General features: G+C 36.3%; 1 protein-coding gene across 3 annotated transcripts in view; it reads right to left on the reverse strand.

The window, feature by feature from the left end:
- The window catches only part of KIDINS220 (kinase D interacting substrate 220), a 66,448-nt gene that overhangs the window by 14,107 nt on the left and 30,465 nt on the right, over positions 1–21,876 (reverse strand). The window contains exons 21-25 of one of the 3 annotated variants that reach the window (XM_074152908.1): positions 21,604–21,766; positions 7,839–8,017; positions 6,266–6,492; positions 1,668–1,778; positions 697–753 (exon numbers count right to left, since the gene is read on the reverse strand). In XM_074152908.1, the coding sequence (XP_074009009.1) occupies positions 697–753; positions 1,668–1,778; positions 6,266–6,492; positions 7,839–8,017; positions 21,604–21,766 (737 nt within the window). Of the gene's footprint in view, positions 1–696; positions 754–1,667; positions 1,779–6,227; positions 6,493–7,838; positions 8,018–21,603; positions 21,767–21,876 lie in introns of all 3 variants that reach the window. The other 2 variants (XM_074152909.1, XM_074152910.1) reach the window with 2 other exon arrangements.

The raw sequence follows: 21,876 nt of genomic DNA on the forward strand, positions 1-21,876 counted from the left end.
TTATGACAATCATATTAACCTCTTTGCTTTAGTAATAAATCTTGATTTTCCATCAATTCCTACAGCTAGAGTTAAAACAGATATTCATAAAGACAACATCTTTGTGTGAATACTTAAGATAAAACAAGAAGTTGCGGAAGAGGTAGATGTTAGCATTCTGACTCAAGAATAAGCTTATGATCAACGATTTAATTTTTTGTTGTGGTTTTTTTTGTTTCTGTTTTTCTTTTTTTGTTGTTTTTTGGTTGGGGTTTTTTTTTTTAGATTTCCATGGGCAGTTGCTTTATACTGTGTTAACTGCAATAGTTTTATGCCACCAACTAAAGTAGTACAGTTCAGATGAGACAGCTAACTCAAGCAGGAAAAACACAGTTTGTTCTAAAATCTAAGCACTGAATGACCAGCTGTCATTCTTCACTCTGTTTAGCTACCACAATGCTCTTTTTACGGAAAGCTCACTGCAGCTACTGAGAAAGGTAAGGGGAAAAACTACAGGGAAAAATAAAATACATCTTTTAAGTGATATATTAGCTCTTAAATCCATTCACGAACTACATTAGTTTTCAACTACTCTATTTGCCCACCAAAGCCACTGATGCAGTGTTAGTGAACTGCAGTTATGATTAATGCAGACTCATTACTGCTGAAAAAGCAATGAGATGCTAAAATTTCCACACCACATGACTACTCATTTACCATTGAGGGGTCTGTGGGTGAAGGAAGCCCCTCATCAGCATCCTCCTTGATAACATCCTAACAACAACAAAATATTACGGTTTGGGTAAAATGATCAAGGGCTCAACAAAAAATATGAAGTAAACAGTGAATGAGAGAATGAGCTCGTAATAATACATAATTCAACAGAAACTCATTTGTTTTCCTGAAGTGATCATAGATTTTACCACCTTATAATAGCTTTGCTCATTGTATCAATAATCTAGAAATAAACTGATTGATAAGCGAGGCTTACACTTTTTTAGCTTTCCTTAGTTCTTAATTCCATTTGAACAGCCATCTGTCAGTAAAATAAATACTGTTAAATAGGAATTTTATTATTCCATAGGAAGCTAGAAAAGTCTGCTCGTTTTTCCTTTTCAGTGGGTAAATAATGCTGAATTATAAGTACTTACAAAACCAAGCTATAACTGATGCATACTTAAAATGTATTTTGTTTTACTTATATATTTTAAAAATTCCTTTAAACTTTTTACTTTGACCTTCCAATTTCTAGTATTCTCTACAATGTTAAAGAATGTAATTTTATCTTATAAAATTTGAATATAAATTTATGAGTTGTACTCTCTTACAGTGTTACACTATATCAATTTCTTTACTGTAGTACAGTGGGCATTTTCATTAAAATATTTTCCTGCCAATATTACAGGTCATTCTCCTCTAATCTTGATACTCAGATGTTAGAATTGATTTCCTCTCTAAGTAATTTCTGAAGTTAAAACAAAATACATTTTACATTACATGTTAATAAGATCTTTGCTTAAATTATTTGTATGAGGGCTATAGAAAATTAACTCCATCTCGGCCAGACCCAATACAAATATAGAGCTTGTACTTGTCTAATAATGAATCATCATTAATAACCTTAATTTTCATTACTCACTATATTTATTGTCTAGGTTAGTATTTGAATTATCCTTCAAAATACTTACTAGGCCATTGTTCTGATCTCTGGACAAACTCGTTTTTAGTGGTGGACGTGAGATGAGATGAGAACTGCCAGGGTAATACCTTGGCATGTAAACATATGGGGCAAAGAATGGCTATGGAAAAAAAAAACGTAACAAAAAAGGGACAAACAATTACACAAATCAAAATGTAATAATAAAATAAAACTTATTTAAACAAAACACATCATCTAGTCGAGTTTAATAAAGTGTAAAATAGCAATTACTAGTAGCTATATTTACTTTTTGCATTGAACAGAATTCAATCAAAAGCTCTGGAGTGAGTTCTTTAATCCCTCAGAGCCAATGCTGCTCTGGTGTGGTTTTCTGGAAGAACAGAGTTGGAGTGGGTTTGGTAGTTACACTCTAACATCTGTTCTGAGCATGGGAAAAGGATCATTTAAGGACAATTCTGATAATTGCACTCTCTCAGACCTGCTAAACTCAAAATTAGATGCTCAGTAAATCGTATAGTGTTTCATAATAGTGAAGACAACGGTACCAAAAGAAAAAAAGTGTGATACACAATAGTATTGCTAGAACTTTCCGTATTTGTGGTAACCAATCTGAAGGCTTCCACAAATGCTAGATTTCATAAATCTATAAATAGGTTTTTAGAGCAAACAATATTTGAGCTTTGTTTTGCTGGAAATATGTCAATGCACGTTGTTCAATACAAACACCATTTTAAAGGACAATGTTAATTATTATAAAACAAATATAAAAATTTTTAAAAACAGAAATACGGTTTTTCCCCACAAATATCAGTTAACTCTAATCACAATTTTTATAACCAGGCTCCTTTTTATCCCCTTTTACTAATGAATTTCAAGAAAACAAACACTAGCCAAATTTCCAAAAGTCTTATCAGCACATCAGTGTAAAGCGTCCACATGAGAACTCAGGCTTTTAATAAAGTAACTTCTAAAAGATACAGAGATCTCAAAATTACAAATACGCTTCCATTATAACAGATGACTCCATAGGCTCTCATCTTTCGAGTGCTAAAATCAAATGTATAAAGAAGTTTCCTGAAATTCACATGCTACAAAACTTGTCTGTGTGTACGCGAGTGTGCATTTGAGTCATGAACCTTACAATGCAGTTAAGAACTACAAACTGCTTTTCCAACATTGTGAAATTTTGTTTTGACCTGTCTGTGAATGTGAGTTAGGTTTTGAAATAGAGATTTCCATTTCTTTATCAATTACCTTTGAAGGCAACGTAATGGAAAACAACAGAGCCTTTAGCCTTTAGGAAAAGCAGAATTATAGCACTCATTGCTTTCAACTCATTATTCAGTTCTCCAAAAAAACCAAACCTACAAATCTCAATGTCTCTATTACAGATTTCTGATATTTCTAGACGTAGTATTTTCAAAATTGTACTACCCAGCTATTTAACAAAACAAAACATATTATTTGGTTTGTGTTTCTGCACATGACAAGATTCTGAGTAGTCTACTGCACCAAGTTCAGTAGAGAATAGATAATTTTATGACTCAAGGGCTAATCTATGAGAGAGGAGTAAAATTTGTTGAAATATTCCACTTTGGACTTGTCAATAAAAACTAAAAACCCTCTGCGTTCAGAAGTAGCTGTAAATGAACTGAGAAATTAAAGTTTAATACCTGCGTACATCAATTACTTAGATGGTACAACACTACAACTTTGAGTGATTTATGGAGAATACAAATGGTTCCGTATTCTTAGCTGCTAGAGGGTGTCTCTGCATAGTCTTTCACACAATTACCTCAAAAATTTCATATGCTCTTCCAACATAGGAAGTTACATGATATGCAGTGTAACCATTAGTCTAAATGGGGAAGTTGCCTTTGCCTTACATTTATTGGTTAGTGTAAGATGATTCAGAAAATTCACTGATTTAAAATTGTTTCACTGTCATAAGGCAGAGATTCTATGGCATTTTTTGGAAATGAAAATCTCTTCAAAAAAAGTTCATGTTATTTCTAGAACAATTAAATGCCTCTGTTTTCCACTAACAGCTTAAACCACGTGGAAAACCCCGAAGCATGAAATGCTTAATGATCATACCACATTCAAGTGCCCAGCTCTCACTACTGCAAAGACTATCCTCTGAAACACACAGTGAGCACATTTGTTGGTTGCGAGTCATCAAACGACAAAGCAATGAAAAAAAATTTGTCCAATAAGGCAATTATCCCACAATTCTTTCATAATTTCTAATTATACCTGGAGCCCGCTTCAGCTACTCCACTGCTTCCTAACTGTGGAATTAATTTTCCATTATAGGTTTGAACTCTACAGACTCAATCTTCAAGTACAGTAATAGAGATACTGTGAAAACATGAGCTCAATATAAATACATGTTGGGCGTAAACCAGCGTAGAGCTGTTCTCCAAGTTTGCAAATATCCTATAAAGCATAAGTGTGATGTTTGTTATTTAGGATATCTAAGATTTTGCTGATACATTGCAAAAAAAAGTCTTCACATACTACAGTTTCTAGTTCCCACCCGGGAAATCCCAATTAGACTTGCCTACCGCTCTGCCCTTCCCCATAAGAAACACAAATCTCCACAATGATCCATGATAGCGATTTTGGGAAGCTGAATTTGAATCCAACTTGTACCCAGGCCATTCGACAGTGCTAAAGTGTACTTGTCCAGCATAGTCCTATACAGGGAGCCAAAGTGCCAAGTTGAAGAGTTGCTAAACGGGACTATAATATTTCCTTTATAGCTATACAGAGAGAGAATGGAGTTTAAAACCAAAATGAATAGATTACGTCACTGGAAGTTCAAGGTCTATAACATAGGAACATCTTAAGAACAAAGCAGAAACATATATAATAAAATATTGCATTTCCTAAAAATAAATAGCCTGAGTTTTTTTCCCCAACAGCTCAAAGGCTTTTTTCTCAAGCACAAATGGATGCTTAAAGACAACAGTACAGGAAATGTTTACTGGTCAGAATAAGGCATGTATCTCCAGAACTTTTTGCATAAAATTCAGGTATTTCCATAGAAGTATTTGACCTATTGCGTTGTCTCATACAGATACTCAAGATCTCTCTCTCAAACTTCTACTGGGGAGAGCCTATTCTTCTACTGCTGTTCTTTTTTTTAAACACCATTATTACAAAAAAACCTGAGAAGTCAAAAATGATTGAAACTGCTGAAGGAAACAGCCTTTCAGTCTAAATTTTCTACTATTATAAGGTCCTCATCACTTATCTCAGTATGTGGTGTTCATGACAGCTCCTTTATGAGTCCATAGAGGAAAGTCAATATTTGAGAGTGTGGAACACTAAAAACAATGATACCTTAGAAGAGCAGTGTAAAATTCCAGCGAGAAAGGCCAAAACAGAAGTACCTTAGTCTTCAGCAGGCAAAAAGGAAAAAATAAGGATGGCTATAAGTCTGTGTATGCACAGAATACAAATGAACAAATAAAGTGATTGTTAAAAATAGCTTATGACTCACCAGTAATTGCTTTTGTAATGCTTTTTAGAGCCACAAAAATATACAAGTTTCAACTGGGTATCACCCCACACTTAAACCTTGTCATGTACAGTAACACAGACACAAAACCAGGGCTTCCAATTAAACTCCCACTTTAACAAAGCTGAGCTAGTCTCAGCATGAAGGTTCATGTGACAAGCATTTAACGGTCTTGGACGACTTCAAAGTATATGTCACTAAGTTATTTTCAACAAAACATTACATTGTTCCTGTATTGAGGGTATACGAGAATAATTTTAGAACAGATAACTTAAAGTTCTGTGCTTCGTGTACTCTTTTCTGCCTTGGTTAACAAACACCAATTTAGGAATAACTCAATTTTCTTTCCAGCTAATTAGTTTGAACATTTACCTACTGTCAAATCTACTTAAAGCTGAGAAGTTTCTTGTACAGAGAAGTAAGCTATGACATATCAGCTTTCTACTCTTTTTTTCATGACAGAAAAAAAAAAAGGTAAAAAATAAAGTTTAAAAATACTGAATATATCCCACAAAAATAGAAAGCTTAGACTTGATCCAACTATACAGTAAAGTACTTCATTCAATTTTTAAGTGAGCCATGCCCAGGACTGTTTTCTGAGGCCTACAAATAGCTCAAAAATATACATTTTATGCAATTTATGTTAATTCCTTTAAACTAGTACAACACCGGTTTAGGGAAAAGATCCCAGAATAACTGAGACAAAGGGCAAGACGGACGTCTACATAGATTCTTGTGATGTAGCTCTTCAACTGAGTTTCTGTATCTTTTAACCAAAGTCAGCAAAAAAAAAAAAGCCAGGATTCCCTTCTAGTGTCTGTAAGCAAGTATGTGAGTGATGGTGCAGAGTTTACCCTGCAACTGAACAGTGTCCCAAAATGATTTGACCTTTTTCCTCTTGTGTAATTTTTTTTTTTCTGATGCAATTTACCACATTTCTGAGACAACAGCGATTGAACATTAATGTGAAATTTAGCAACTTCTGGACTTGTCTTCATTTCTAAATAAAACTTGCATAGGTCTCTTAATATTTTGTAGAAGACATCTGCAGTATTACCAGACTGAATCAGAAGAATGTTAATTGGTTCTTGATTATTTACCCGATTGTAGAATGGATGCTGAGGTCCTGTCATACCACTATAGTAACTGCTGTGAGGTTGTGGTGATAAAACTCCGCTATTGAAAGGTCCATTGAAAGATGTTGTGGAAGAGCAAGCTGATGAAGGCTGACTGAAGAGAGATGTTGCTCTAGCAGGTGCCTCATGCAAAGGCAACGTGGGATAAGGAAGTCCTCCAATATTCATTTGATCTCTTGCAGCACGAACATCTGAAAAATAAAGAGGTAAAAAAGAATGAGATTTTGCTCGAAATTTTGAAAAAGTTTTGATTTGTTTGCCATTTCATTACAGTACATTGTCATGTACTAAACTCCAATCAGAACTCATCAAGTAGAATGTCAAATGTCACTTTCAGCTGCATTTGATTGATTTCTCTTGAGGATCACATATACACAGGAGTCTTTAGGAGAGTTAGGACAATTTATTGCATAAATTTTCATAGCACATTAAATGCCTCTAAACATTCTCTCTCAGAGAGAACAAATTACAAATCCCAAATCAAATGGGAAGAAATGCAGGAATACATCACGTCAAGTATGTCTCTGATGACAAGTGTATTGGATGTGATAGTCTGAAGAGATTAACGGGACTGTTTGTGAAGAAAGTTAGGCCATCCCACTCCAGCTACCAAGTGCAGAGAAGAAAGTTGGAAAAAAGCAAGAACAAAAAGAATTCCAGTTGAGGACTGAAGAAAAGTGTCACAACAGAAAAGACAGGCAAAAGAGAACTATTAATACCTGAATTCAGTTCCCACCTAAAATACTGACTGCCATACCAAAGACTCATAAATTCTGGTTTTCTTCAAAGCTTTAGCATGTCTTAACAGGTGGAAATGTTAGGATGCCGTAGCCTTACTCCAAAGCCAATAGCCATCCCTAAGACTGGACAAGAAGAGCCATACCATGTGTAACACCAGCCCATACCACGCGTCACCTCAGTCCACAGCAGCAGTGAGCAGTCAGAACATTTAATGCCAAGTGGAGTGTTTTTGCAGAACAGAACATAACCTGAACCTGACTGCATTTTTTGAGACTAGAAATAAGTAAAGGTAACTGCTTAACCACCACTGCACAATAAACAACAATCGCCCTAGGATGAATTTAAGTATCATACTATAGCAAATTAAAAAGTAACTTACGGGATCAGCCACACAGTTATCTAGTGAGGTATACGTGAAATGGAGAGGTTCCACTCCGTTTCAATGGTTTCAGTTCTATGGGCTCTTACTGACACTATTCAAAATTGTTAACAAAGCTCTAGAAGTCAACTGGCACCTCTACTACTAAAATACCATTGCGTGTATTGGGTTCCTCCATTTGCTATAGCAGTCTTCAAATCAAGAACAGTGGATTCCCCCCTTCAGAAGAGATGCTTTAGTCTTGTATGATCTTGCCTTTACCACAAAGCTACTAAGTGAAACTGAGTGGCCTGTTACTAATCAAACAAAGCTTGATTTGATGAACAAACGATTGTGCATAACATGCAAAGTAGTTCTACCTAAAATGAAAAGAAATAATACATTTGTCATTTTCCATTTCTTTGAAAGCATACTCACCTGCAATGATTTCTCGTAGCTTGGGATCTAAGTTTACAGTACATGGCAAAAAGGTTCTTACATCACGTGCAACAAGAACAGGTGTTCGTGAAGATAAGAATACTTCAAAGTTCCGTATATCTCCATCAATTTCAAGTAGAGGTTCAACATCTTTAGTTGTTGGAATATTCTTCGAAATTCTAGAGGGGAAACAAATTAGACAAATCATAAACCATATTTATTAGAGTATGACTTCCATTTGTGATATTTTAGGGTGAAATACTAGTACACTTGCATCCATTTTCCTGTTCTCCGGAAAATGAAAAGAACCCATAAAGAGCTGCACTGTCCGCAGAAAGAACAATTTAACATTTTCCAATATGCAAAAATTCTCAAACTGCTAAGTAATCTGATCTAATCATATGCTTCAGAGAAATCTCAAAGAAGCCACACAGAAGACTAAAATCAGGTCAGAAATTTACAGATCAGTAACATCAAATCCAAAGTAAGGGGAACTTAACACTTGTCAACATTAACCTCAAACATCCATTCAGATTCTGATACCCCAAATCAGAAATTCCATGCTTAAAAATCTCATTTTAAAACTAACATTTCTTGTAACAGGAGCACTCAGGCATCTAAGACAATGATAAAAACCCAACCGTGCATGACTTCCATGGTAGAAAATGGAGAAATTTCCCGCTTTCAAGTAATCCACCGTCTTAAGAAGCCACACACAAAAAAACAATGAGACATGATCAATGTGAGGGACTGTTGATGCATTACGACTATTACCAAGCAATGGTGGGGTTTTTTTGTAAGACCTAGTATAAAGGAGAGTTTTAGGAAGGAACACAGAGAAGAATTAAATGTTAGCCTTGCGGAAAGTTTAGGAAAAGCTCCACCAAATGTAAGCAAGTGATGGAGGCTGACGTGATGGGTCAGATGGATCTATTTTATTTGACATCTCATCTCATAGTATCATGACTGGTATCTCATCTGATATCAAATGAGAAATGAAAATCTAAATTAAAGATTACCAAAATGAAAAAATGTTTCACACATCCAGGATAATAAAAATGGAAATAGTGAAAGAATGCGCCGAGAATGGTTGACATGGTTATAGTAATGACTATAAAGTGACTGTGACGGCACTCTATATGGATACCAGCGAAGTAACCACACTGTACTTAAAGTAAAAATGGAAAAAAGTTATGAGGAAAAATAAAAAATAAAAAAACTTTATACAAATACAAAATGAATGATGCACTCCAGTAGGTAATGGCTTTTCCCAAAGACATATTATGATCGCAGTTCCATGAAAAGGGATGACTTAGCACAGACATGTTGACTGCCTTGTGAGCTGCTGTAACTTCCTAAAAAGAAGTTAGCAAAGCACAAAGAGTTTTCTCTGATTTCTGGACAGTTAAAGCAGCTGAGGCAACTGCCAGTGCTGCTGTGGAGGAAAGGAGTGCACAGATGAATGGACAGAAAGGGAGGAAGGAGCCCTCATGTACACTCAGTAACCTATCAAAGTGCAACCAAGAATCTCTTACATTAAATAAATACACACTCGTGTCTGTGAAAAGACATTAACACTTTTAAAAAAATCTGGCTGCAACTGAATTGTATCTTTAATTCAGCTAAGGAACTAAATCTATCATTAGCTGAATGATTGTACCTTATTTCACAATTTGTTAGCTTTTTAAAAGCAATGACCTTTTTATCTTTATTTTTAAATCCTCCATAAAAAGTAGAATTTTATATACCATGGGATTATTCCAAACACAAAAGTGACAGATTTACACAGAACATTTAGCCTTTAATGTTAAAAGAAATAAAAGAATTGAGGATTAATGCTAGATGCTTGAAGTAACTGCAACTCTTTTACATTAAAAAGGTATTTTAAGTGTGTGTTAATCTTTCAATCTGATCTTTTAGGACAGTCTTGCCCCATACTAAAAGTAGAATTCCTATAAATTTTACCAGACAATTCTACATGGGCCATTCAGATGTGTACCTAACAGATAGAGGCTACTGCCATACCATGCTGTCATAAGCGTATCTACGAATAATTTCATTCACAGTGAGATGTTACTTCTACAACATAGGAAAATGTAACAAATATAAAGCATAAAAACAAGTGTAGCCTATTCTAACAAAGGTTCTCATCCTGTAAGTCATTACGAGCAGTTGTCCAGCTGGCAGTGGGATTATCCACTTTAGGGAAGCTCAGCGCATGTTAAGGCTTCACAGGCTTCAGCCTTGAGAGAATAAAAGGTGGTGCTTCTGTCAGAAGAGAAACTTGACATCCAGAAGTAGGTTATAGTTTCAAAAGATGGAAACAGTTCACTCTCCAACAGCATTTAAAGAAATCTAATAAGAGCTAAAAATGGTCCTCACCTCTAGGAGTGAGTGGTCAAAAGAAAAAAAAAATAACATTGGCAGTATCAAAGTAAAACTTGTATACTCCACAGAATCTGAAAAGTGTACATTTTACACTAATATTTAGCTACTACCTTAAGTTCTTCTATTTTGCCTTATATAAAACTATGACTAAACTGACTGTAAATGTGTATGGTTTTATTCAAACCAGAAATGTAAAAAAACCAAACCCACTAAGGCGCTTTAGTTATATATATTTACTGTGAGTATTCTAGGCGAGTTCAACAGTGGCAAAACGCAAATTCAGTCACTTTTTAAGTCAGGGATTGAAGAGTTAAAGAGTGGCCTACTTCAACATTTAAATCTACAAAATAAAAAGCCAAAAGAGAATGTGACATAGATTTAAATAAAACACACAGCTGATGAATCACATGAAACAAATTAGCCGAATTTTAATGCCAGCTCTACTTAAGTCTGAATGCGAACAGTGTTCTGAATACGATGAACAAAGCTACTGTTCAGAAGCCAATAGCCCACTGCTGGTGCGCAGATTGAAGTCTCTATTCCAACCTCCTGAGCTCAATGTCTTAAACTACGCCTTTGAAAGAAATATTTATGTAAATTATAATCTTCTGGCAAAGAGCCACAGGAATCGCATGTGCCTGTACTTCTCAGATAAAAATTAAAAGGTTAGCACGTAAAGCACTTCTTCTAAAATATAAGCACACAGATCTAAAAATAGAGCACTGTGAACACCCTATTCTCTTTTGGGGACTAGATTTTCCTGAGGCAGAAGAATTATTCTTTAAATCAGAAACATCAAAACCTGTCAGTGTTACGGAGTATCTGTTTCCATGAGAAACTACTTGAATTTAAAAGGAACGAGCCCAAAACAGAACATTACATTGACAGAAGAGAACCTAAAAAATTCATTCCACTATTCCACACGTGCCCTTTCCATGTACACCTAAAATTAAAAACTACTTTCAGTGTGGATTAAGTTATATTCCAAAAATGATGTATTATTTATGTTTTTTTCCTCAAATAAAAATAATTTACTACAAGTACACACAGATACATCACCTTCAAGCTCAGGCTTTGCCCTTGGTCCTTGCCTGAGCTACATTTATATACCTTACCGGTCATTACCTTGTCTCACTGACTTGACTTCCTGGAATGACCTAAGACATGCCTCGTGGCTACAGAACACTCGTCCGTTTTTTTTTTTGAATAACCAAAATTCAAGTCAACCAGGACCAAAGACACATTGCTTCCTTTACAGAGCATTTGGATTACCTCATCTGTTCCTTATCCTGCCCCTCTGAAGCAGTTTCTTATGACAGAATTGATCTAACAAGGCAAATTTATTGCATGGGCATATGAGCAAGTTGTTGCAAGGAATACTAGAGCAACAGCTTCCAAAGAACTTCATATTCCATGCTACCGCTCAGTGGTAGGCTTTAACAGCAATATGAGACACAAGTCTTTTCTGAATATGAAGCAAGTATTTTATCTCCTCTTTTACCCTGAGAGAAAGGTTACATCACATTTATTGCGGGGTAAGAGCCCGGATACGGGCCGCTAGCAGTATTTAGCCAAGAGTTGCATTTCCAGCCTATCATCTTATCTCACAACATTTTCCCATACTCTCAGGTTTTGAATAAACACTCCACTTTTGACAAAGAAGTTCAGCAGACACAAAGAGCCATAATCTCCAATTTTGTTTCTCAACTTGTTATCTCAATTCCCCAAAAAGTACAAAAGTCTCATGAATAGACTTACACAGGTAAAAAATAAAAATTTTCTTTCCTGAAATTTTTTAGCATTGTTAAAATTAAGACTCCTACATTCTACCTTGAATTAGTAGCAATCAGTGGTGCTTGGAGGGACTTGAAATACACACAGGAGCAATTTTGAGAGATGTCATTAACGCACATTAACTATACTGTAAGCATTTACAATTACCTGGTAAGTATTTTAGAAATATTACTTATTATTCTGTATTACAAAGGTAACCAAAAAAGCCAAAAATACTCCTCTGTCTTGGAGCTTTTGCTCCAATCCTTTTTCTCTCCCTATTTCCTTCTCATCTGAACTTCCTTCTTATTTGTCATGCCCTCTGGTACTCTCTACTTCTCTCTTACACCCTGTCTCATGTCAGTCTATTTAAGCAGACAGCCTGGGCAACAGCCACCTACTCCTCTGCTGGTGTACAGCCTTTTAACATTGAGATCACACTATTAGCACAGTAAGAAACAGTAACTTTACGTGTCCTGCGTTTGAAGTAAGAGGCAATAAAAGGAAACTGAAAAACAAAAAGCAGGTTAAATATTTAGAAATAATGAATCACTGTGAGGTCTACAAGAATATTAAATTGTCTACTTAAAGGAAGTGATTTATTTAAACCTGGCCTGGGCAAAAGATGATTGCAGAGAATATTATAGCCGGAGTGATGAATGTGGCACCTTCCATAGCTTTTTAATTTTTAATTTCTATAATCACTAAAAAGCTACACTTCTTAAATTAATACATCAATAGATTTTAGACAACTCACAAATCCCTCAAAAGTTAATTTCACCCTCTTTATTAAAAGGTATTTAAACAGTGTCAAAACTGGAATTAACATAATAACCTTCCAGAGAAGTTACATTTCAAATGATCTTGCTCAATTTTAACATTGGTAGAGATTTGCTGAAAACACGTAACACACTTTTTTAAAAGAGTAATTTAATAGATACTTGTCTAAAGCACTGTAATGAAAAAGTAGACAGATAATGCTTATCTTCAGTTTTTATTTTACTTCTTTTCTTCTTACTTATGTATATTAACAAAAAACCCTCAAATGATTTAGACAAAAGCTTTTAGCTCAACACATAATTGCAACAAAATTACAATAATTGTACCAATTAAAATAATCCTGAATGAACAGTTTGTCATCTTAATGTTCCAATGGTTTATAGAAGGATCTACTTAATTAGCTGAAATTGCTTTCCAATGTTAGTATCAAATGTCATTTGTTAAAAGTTGAACGATTTCGAAAATAATTTAACAAAGCAATTTTACAAAACACCAAGAACCAACATTTTCTTTTCAGCTGAATAAAGCAAGCAGATGTGTCATCAAATTGCTATAAAAATAAATGAGCCTTTATATGGGGAAAAATAAATTTTACTACTAGTGCTACAGAATACTATTTTCTGATATTTTTATGAAATCGATTTCTTTAATAATATAATTTCATATCATTTATATCTTGGTGGTATTTTTAGTATGCTGTAAATACACTTTCTTAAATTGAAGCAGTAAACAAGTAGAAACATTCAACTGGATGTGAAACAGAAAAATGTTTTAACCTGCCTAAGTGATCTTCTGATTTGATTCACATGGACATATCAAACAAAAGATCTGAACTTACCAGTAAAACATAGCACCAATGAAACCATGCTATAGAACTTCAAAACCTACGGTAATCAACTACTGCTCCACTTACAACTAAATTAGTTTTTACCATTTAATCTGAAGAAAAAAGAAAAAAAAAACGAACCGAGAAACAGAGGATGAGTTGTCTACTACCCTGAAATTAAGTATTTCTCTGATGACCATTACTAGAGATAACTGTTTCTGCGGCTGCCTCCAAAAAGGGGTAACTTCAGTAAAAAGACTGGGGATAAAAGCAAAATCACATACCAGTGCCGAAACTGGAAAACATCACCTAGAACTGAAGAAATGAAGAAACATCAACACTTTCCATTATTGATAAATCAGAGCAGATGTCTTCTACAAATTATTCTTTAGAAAAGGTGTAAGAGTTGCAAGAGCATTAAAAAAAGTAATACATGAACTATGGCTGGCTTAGATCTTTCAGTCCCACACACAAAAAGGAATCCTGAATAGAAGAATGCTATTATGTTATTCTTCTAAATTTGGTGTGTTCTGCTTTGGTACCTCATTTTGCCATCCAATTTGCCATCCATCATAGGTAAGCATGCATACGTATGTGCACAAATACTTTACTGCAGAGGTTAAATTAAACCCAAGTGATGGATGAATTATACGTTGCTAAGTTTTAAATAATGGTTACTTACAACTCTGAGGAAAGCACAACCGCTTTTTCATCCTGGAAGATATATTTCTCTTTTTTCAAAATCAAAGATGTAAGATTCTTGATTTCCATAGTTTCCTTCAGCTTCCCAAAAAGCATGTTTGCAAGCAGATTAAATAAGTGTGGAGATCCTAATCTGAACACAGGGCTCATGAGAGTTTCTTCTACCCTGAGCCAAGCTCTCATGTTCTAGTATTTCTAACGAATACATAAGAATAGCCACATCACACAAATTCAGGACCAGCAACTATTTGCTGATATGATCATACAGAATTGATAAACCCTGTCTTAGTATTCTAGTTTTAGCAAAGCCTGTGCAAAGAATGACAGGCAGGACTGTCCCTCATGACATCAAGCACAACAATCATTCAGGTTGGAAAAGACCTTTAAGATCACTCAGTCCAACCGTTAACCCAGCACTGACAAGTCCAGCACTGCGAAGTCCACCACTAAACTGTGTCCCTAAGCACCACATCTACATGTCTTTTAAATACCTCCAGGGATGGCAACACAACCACTTCCCTGGGCAGCCTGTTCCAATGTTTGACAACCCTTTTGGTGAAGAAACCTTTCCCAATATCCAATCTAAACCTTCCCTGGTGCAACTTGAGGACTAAAGAACTCCAGTTCCCTCAGCTGTTCCTCATAAGATTTGTTCTCTAGAACTTTCACCAGCTTCATTGCCATTCTCTGGACATGTTCCAGTATCTCAAAGTCTTTGTTTTAGTAAGGGGCCCAATCTGCTCAGCAGATTATCTCATTTAGTGAGTAAACTTAATGAGAAAACAGACTGAGAAGACATTCCCTTCCATACAATCAGCTTTAATAGCATGACTTTTAATCAACAAGGTGGCAATATCAAATCACTGCCATCTACAGCCTTAGGCAGTAGAAAATATCAACAAAGAAAGATGACTAAAACTCAGATTGAAATGAAAAACTAAGGTCTTGGGGGGAAAAGAAATAAATGACTCAAACATCTGAGACTGAGGAAGACTTGAGAATCCAAAAAAGAGAGGAGAAAGTGTTCAAGCAAAACTGGGAAATCAGACAGTGATGATGCTCACAGCAAAATCTGAAGTGAGACTAGGACTCTCCTCATCCTCTTTAGTATCTATTCTACTTTGGTACAACCTTTTTGAAAAGCGATGACTGCAATGTCAGAGCGTTTAGAATTCAGATACACCACAGTTTTGTATAATACAGTACCTTCCTTCTTTCCATTGCTTTGCTAATAACTCCTAAAAACATTGTTTCATTTTCTGACTGTTGCTGAGCACTGAATATATTTTTTCAGAGAAATCAGTAATGATTTGTGAATTTCTTTCCTCAATTCAGATTTACAGCCCGTTACTATATCAGCAGGATTACAGGTGGGGTTATTTTCCCAACTCTGATATGATTCCTATATCAACAATGACTTTGATCTGCAACTTACTCATATCTACTTCCACAACCCTCTGCGAAACACCTGTCCTGGTTATATCCCCACATTCTATCTTCTCCTTCTATCAGATCATGTACAGGTATGTCAAAGAGCATAAGTGTTATCTTGGGAAACTACCATCGAGTTTCTCACAAGACTCTTATCTTTCACTTCCTTCATTTTCCTAAGGCAATCTTGCCTGTTATTACCTTAAATTTTAATACATTTAAATGTTCTTAGATCGAGATCTTGCTTAAAATGTCTTAAATTTCAAAATATCACGTTGCCTTCTTCACGTGTTCATTGACTCTGTTGAGAACTCTCTTTCTTGAAACACATCTTCTCTCTACAAAAGCCACAGTGACTTTTAGGTCTGGGCACTGACATTCATTCTGGTGTCATGGATGTTCATTTAGTCTTCACAAGGGCACATTCCCATAGCTGGCTAATTTACAAGTCTGTGAAGTATCAGTTGCAAATATTCAACAGCAACTTGCTTTAATCTGACAACTTAATTCTCTTACAACTTCATTTACAGAAAGCCCACGTATTTTATTTTATTTTATTCCACTTGAGGGCTTTAAAACTTTGCTTTTTGCAACTTCTGCAAACCATTTTGGCATTACACAAAACTGACACAGGGAAGACTCTTTACAGCAACACAGAAGGGAACACAGCACAACATAAATATAGAGGAGTATTAACTTTATGTCACAATTATAAAAGAAAGTAGAGTAGGATGGAGAAGAGGTAGGTAATGACAATAGTGGGCTTGACCACAGAAAAACCTAAACACAAAAGGGCAAGGAGAACACAACAGATGAGAAATCAGAATTAGAAGCTTAACCTGGGAAAGAGAGAGACTACATGAAAATCCTGATGATGAGAGATGACTTGAAAAGGCAACACATAAACCCAAAGGAGTAAATACTGGCACTACTTAGTATACCAACTGGAAAGGTAAACCAAGCAAAGATCCAGACCGGCAAAGAGAGAGGCTGGAAGACAAAGAATAGAGGTGAGATGATACAGCAAGTCATTTTAAAGAAGTAAAAAGAATAAAGACATTTTTGTCCTACATTCGGTGAGTTTTCCCATCTCTGCATAGTATGATACGGCAAAGATACACTACTCCTGACAAAAATGGTTTCATACTCATCAATGTAGTCTTCCATATTCATGATGGTATCTATAGAAAAACACTCACAAATTTACTTTCCCTAGCAATCCTTCACAATAGGAATATCATAGAATCATAGAATGGTTAGAGTTGGAAGGGACCTTAAAGATCATCGAGTTCCAACCCCCCTGCCATGGGCAGGGACACCTCCACATTTGCCTTTTTTCTAAAAAAAAAAAAAAAAACAAAACAAAAAACAAACAAACAAAGAAACAAAAAACAAATTGAAGGACAGAGATACATTTATTTAGTAACCAAATTGAGATATGCAGGTTTTTTCAGAGTACTCCACCAACTGAAAGCAGAGGTCCCACTACTTTCAGATATAGCTCTGAACACTGCACACTTACTAATATCAGCCTACAGAACCATAAGCTGTACACCACCTCCCAGAGGCACAAATACTGTCCAAGTGAAAAGCATGGTAGAGGTGACTAGTGCAGCATCACACAGACTCTGACAGATAGTTGTAGAGCACCTTTCAGTTGTCTAATTTTTACTATTGCATTCTTTTCAACTACAACAGATAGCACCAAGATGCAACAGAAAACGGTCGTTCCCTTTACTATATCGCCTGCCTACACAGCTTGGAAAATTAAATTCTGGGCCTTACAAGACAAGAATCTTATGGGGGCAAAATATTTACCCATGATCACATAAATCTTGTATCATAATACATATATAGAGGGGAATTAACTGCAGACTATTCTTATTATTTCATTTCTTAATGCTTGACTGCTTGATTTTTAATTTCACTATACTTTTTTTACGTTGTGAAAGTATTGCTTTCATAAAAACAAAGCACCTAGTGAAAAAGATCACTAATGTTAAATATGAATACAGAACATGCCAAGACAAACAAGGGAGCAAAAGCTGTCAGAGCTACGCAGGACAGCCAGCCATTCTGCTAGTGCCACCTGCCGGCACAGCACCACCATACACACAGGTACCACGGTTCACTTGCACTGAATCACGCTTCCACAGCATCAGCTGTAGTTGTTGTGAAGAGCTGGTTATAATCTGTCTCCAAAGACACAGCAGTAAAACAACAAAGGCTTTATTACCACTTGTCATACCCTCAAGTGCACACACAAAATATCTACTGTAACTCTTCAGCTGAAGGTACCTGTAACAGATCAATCCGTTGTGTCAACCCTCTGCCCCCCACAATCAGGAGCTAAGAGAAAGCCAACGGAGAGATCTCACTGCAAGGGAATCCTGGTGATTCACAAGCTTTTTAGACGCATTATATTTTATAAGTTGAAAAAGTAGCTATAATATCAAAGCGTTCTCCTGACATGGAGAACGCGACTCAGTGTAGAACTATACTTAACACAGAACCTACAAGGCTCCTTCATCGAAGGGAGATGTCCAAGCAGACCCCTCTCCCTACACCCTCAGGAGTTCAGAAATGCAGCAAAACCAAAAGAGAATTTGCACGATAAAAATTAGTTTGACACAAACTATTCAATACTAGGAAAATTATATTCTTGTTCCTCTTCTGAAGCACAAAAATATTTAAAAAAAATATCCTTGCAGGATAAAAGGCAGGGGAGAAGTAACAGAAGCTCAGTACTGAACAGAAACTATAAAAGTATCAAAATCTGGTATCTATTCATGAGACTCCAAAAGGGAAAGCTGCTCTATAAACTAAAAAACAGAAACTGAAGTTTTAAAAGAGGAACTAAAGTAAATACTCTACTTTGAACTGATACAGAAACAGATATTCAAGCCAAGTGACTTCAAACAGTTGTAGATAAAAAGAATAACAATGACACAGAAAGGATTATGTTGGATAAAAAAGGACTTTTTAGAATATTAGATAATACCAGAGATGACTTCGCAGACCTTTTCATATTTAGCATACAGTAAAGATGATCACCCAAATCACCAGACAGATGAGATCTCAGCTTTGTCACAACATCAGTAAAGTTATACATTTTAGTTTCTAACAGGGGTTCAACAGAAGTGGCTGACACAGACAGCAACTCTCTTCCTGAGCACGCAGCAATGTTATTATTATGAAACTTGGTTTTTTTATATGGTTAAGTAGTCAAAAAAACCTCAGTCTTGTAGCTTTATCATTTTCGTATCAAATAATCCTTTTGCAAAAGGATTTGTATTTTTTGCAAAAGAGAATTCTCAATGTTGGTCCCCTTTTTCTTTTCCTTGTTCTCCTGGTATTGAAGGTAGAACACAAACAGTTTTACTTAAAAGATCTTTTCCAATATATAGTACAAGGTTCTTCACTGTTTCTTCACGTTATAGATCCTAGTTTTATCTACTATGCATTTATTTATATGTACATAACTGTCAATTATGAATTGGCACTCTACTGAAGTGGCTGTATCACTTCCAAACACAACCTGCATAGCAAGAGGCAAAACTGCATAGCAGGAGTCATGAATCTCCTCCACACCTGAACTAATAAACCCTGACACGCTCCAGTTGGCACTGAGTATCAACAGCTCGAGTGTCTGTACTAACAACAAATAACCCAGAGCCCACATAAATCATTCACATCCAATTGCGACTGTGCTTTCCATCTCCTCATGTTGATTTACTACATTGAACATTAGTTTATACTGGAATTATTAGTACCCCTTTATAAGAACAATTCAGGTCTTTAATACCTCCTTTGGTTTATCAGAAAAACATTGTTATGTCTTGAAGATAGCTTTGGACTTTGATCACTCCAAAGCGATTTATTACTGTCAATGCTAGCCATCAAAAGACTGTAATGAGTTTGTTGGATAAATAGTGAAAATATAAAATGATGAAACCTGCCATACGGCAAATCTAAATAACGATGAGTTAGAAATATCTACAGCAAGAGCACTGGGAAGCATGACAAGAGAGGAAATCCCTAATAATTCTGAATTATTGTAATTTTCTGTTCACATAAACACTTGTGACAGTAGCGACGCGAATCCACAATGGAAAGGAAGGTTCCCATTACTTGTGAAATCACAGGTATAGTATCTTACACTCACAGAGGAAATGCAAAATCCAGAAAATGGATCCATTCTCTAGAGGAAAGTGTTTTATAATCACGCACTCTTTTACTGCTGAAGTTTGATATTTCAATTCCCAACTTGAAGCAACTCCAGTCTACTGCTTGCCCTCTCTGCCTATCTTCAATCCTCAGCCTTGTCATTCCCAGTCCACCCTTTTCCCTCCATCTTCTGGGTTCTCTGTGTTCAAATCTTAATCCCACGTCAACTTTCCTTTCCTAATACAACCCAATCCAATCATCTTTCCCAATCAATCCTAATTCCATTCTCAATACTTCAGCCATTTCCAGCCCATCCCAGACCCTCATCCAGGTCATCTTCTCCCATTCCTTGACTCATAGTGCAGGACATCTTCCCAAAATTTCCTGTCCAAGTTCATTCTCCTCTCCATTCTTTCCCTGGACTCTGCAAAGTTTCTAGACCTGCTGGCAACTTGATCAATCAATCCCAGTCTTTCCTCTTTACCTCAGCTGTTCTTTTCATCTGATCTCAGTTATTTCTTAAACAAGTCAAACCCTTCTTTTCTCTCACTGACTTTGAGTCTTAGATTCTGCTTTTTTCCTACAGGCTCAACTCCCAGTCACATTTTTTCTCTTCCATTCCTCCCACTGTCATCGGGTCACTTGTCACAATCCCCAAGTCCTTTCTTACAAGCAGTCAGGTTCCGGAGAGGCATGTTCACTGGCAACACAGGGACCGTTTGCTCTCCATTGCAATACTCAGACAGCTCTGTTGGAGAGCAACTTTTATCAGCAAAAGATCAGGAGAAAGTCGTGCTTCGCTTTCACGTTGCTTACCTGCAGCACAAGGCACTGCCATAGCCTCAAACACACTTGCTAAGCACCAAACCTTCATAGGTCTTTACCAGTAAAGGCAGTTTTTGCAGAGCTTAGTTCAGATTTCTAACTAGGATCAAAATAAGCCTTCTAGCTTGGCCAAGGTAGAGATGAAAATTGTATCAAGAGACAGGAACACAGCTAGCTGTCTGCAAAAAAATTCCAGTATAATTCTCCTTGTTTTTAATACAGAGCACACATTTGTACATGGTGCACTAAATAGCAATGAAAGGCATTTAAAAGTTTGCAAAAGTTAACAGAAGAGAGTAAGCTCGTGGGAGTTTTAGATTATAACTTGGTAGCTGTTTGAAATCATAGAATCATAGAATAGAATCATAGAATCGTCTAGGTTGGAAGAGACCCTTGGGATCATCGAGTCCAACCATCTGAATTTCACTGAATGTCACTGAATTTTTTGGAGTTGGAAGGGACCATAAAGATCATCTAGTCCAACTCCCCTGCCGAAGCAGGATTGCCCAGAGCATGTCAGAGCATGTTACTCAGGACTGCACCCAGGCGGGTCTTGAAAATCTCCAAAGAAGGGGACTCCACAACCTCCCTGGGCAGCCTGTTCCAGTGCTCTGTCACCCTCACCGTAAAGAAGTTTCTTCTCATATTTGAGCGGAACCTCCTATGTTCTAGCTTGTGCCCGTTGCCCCTCGTCCTCTCACTGGCAACCACTGAAAAGAGTCTGGCTCCCTCCTCCTTCAACCCACCCTTCAGATACTTGTAAGCATTGATAAGCATTGATAAGGTTTGAAAGCCGTGTTATTCTAATCATCATTAATAATGACCACTATTTTAATCACTGAAAGTGCATACCATTACCAGAATAACACCTACCTCTCATAGATGGTTTTTAAAGTCAGCTGATCAGGAACACCTTCAGTCTCTTCAAGATGCAGTATGAGCCACGATGTTCTATACGGCCACTGCTCTGTGAGATTGATCCAACTGGCCAGTCTATCCCAATTGAATGTGATCTGATTAGCTCTCAATAAACGACCTAATAGAGCAGCGAAGGAGGGAAAAGACACAGGGGATTTTTTTTCCCTTTTGAACAATATCTGTTTTTCCCTCAAAGTAACAGCTATGTAAGTCTTTTAACCTCATCTG

This window comes from Numenius arquata, chromosome 9, assembly GCF_964106895.1.
Source record: "Numenius arquata chromosome 9, bNumArq3.hap1.1, whole genome shotgun sequence".
In the NCBI taxonomy this organism is placed as follows: domain Eukaryota; kingdom Metazoa; phylum Chordata; class Aves; order Charadriiformes; family Scolopacidae; genus Numenius; species Numenius arquata.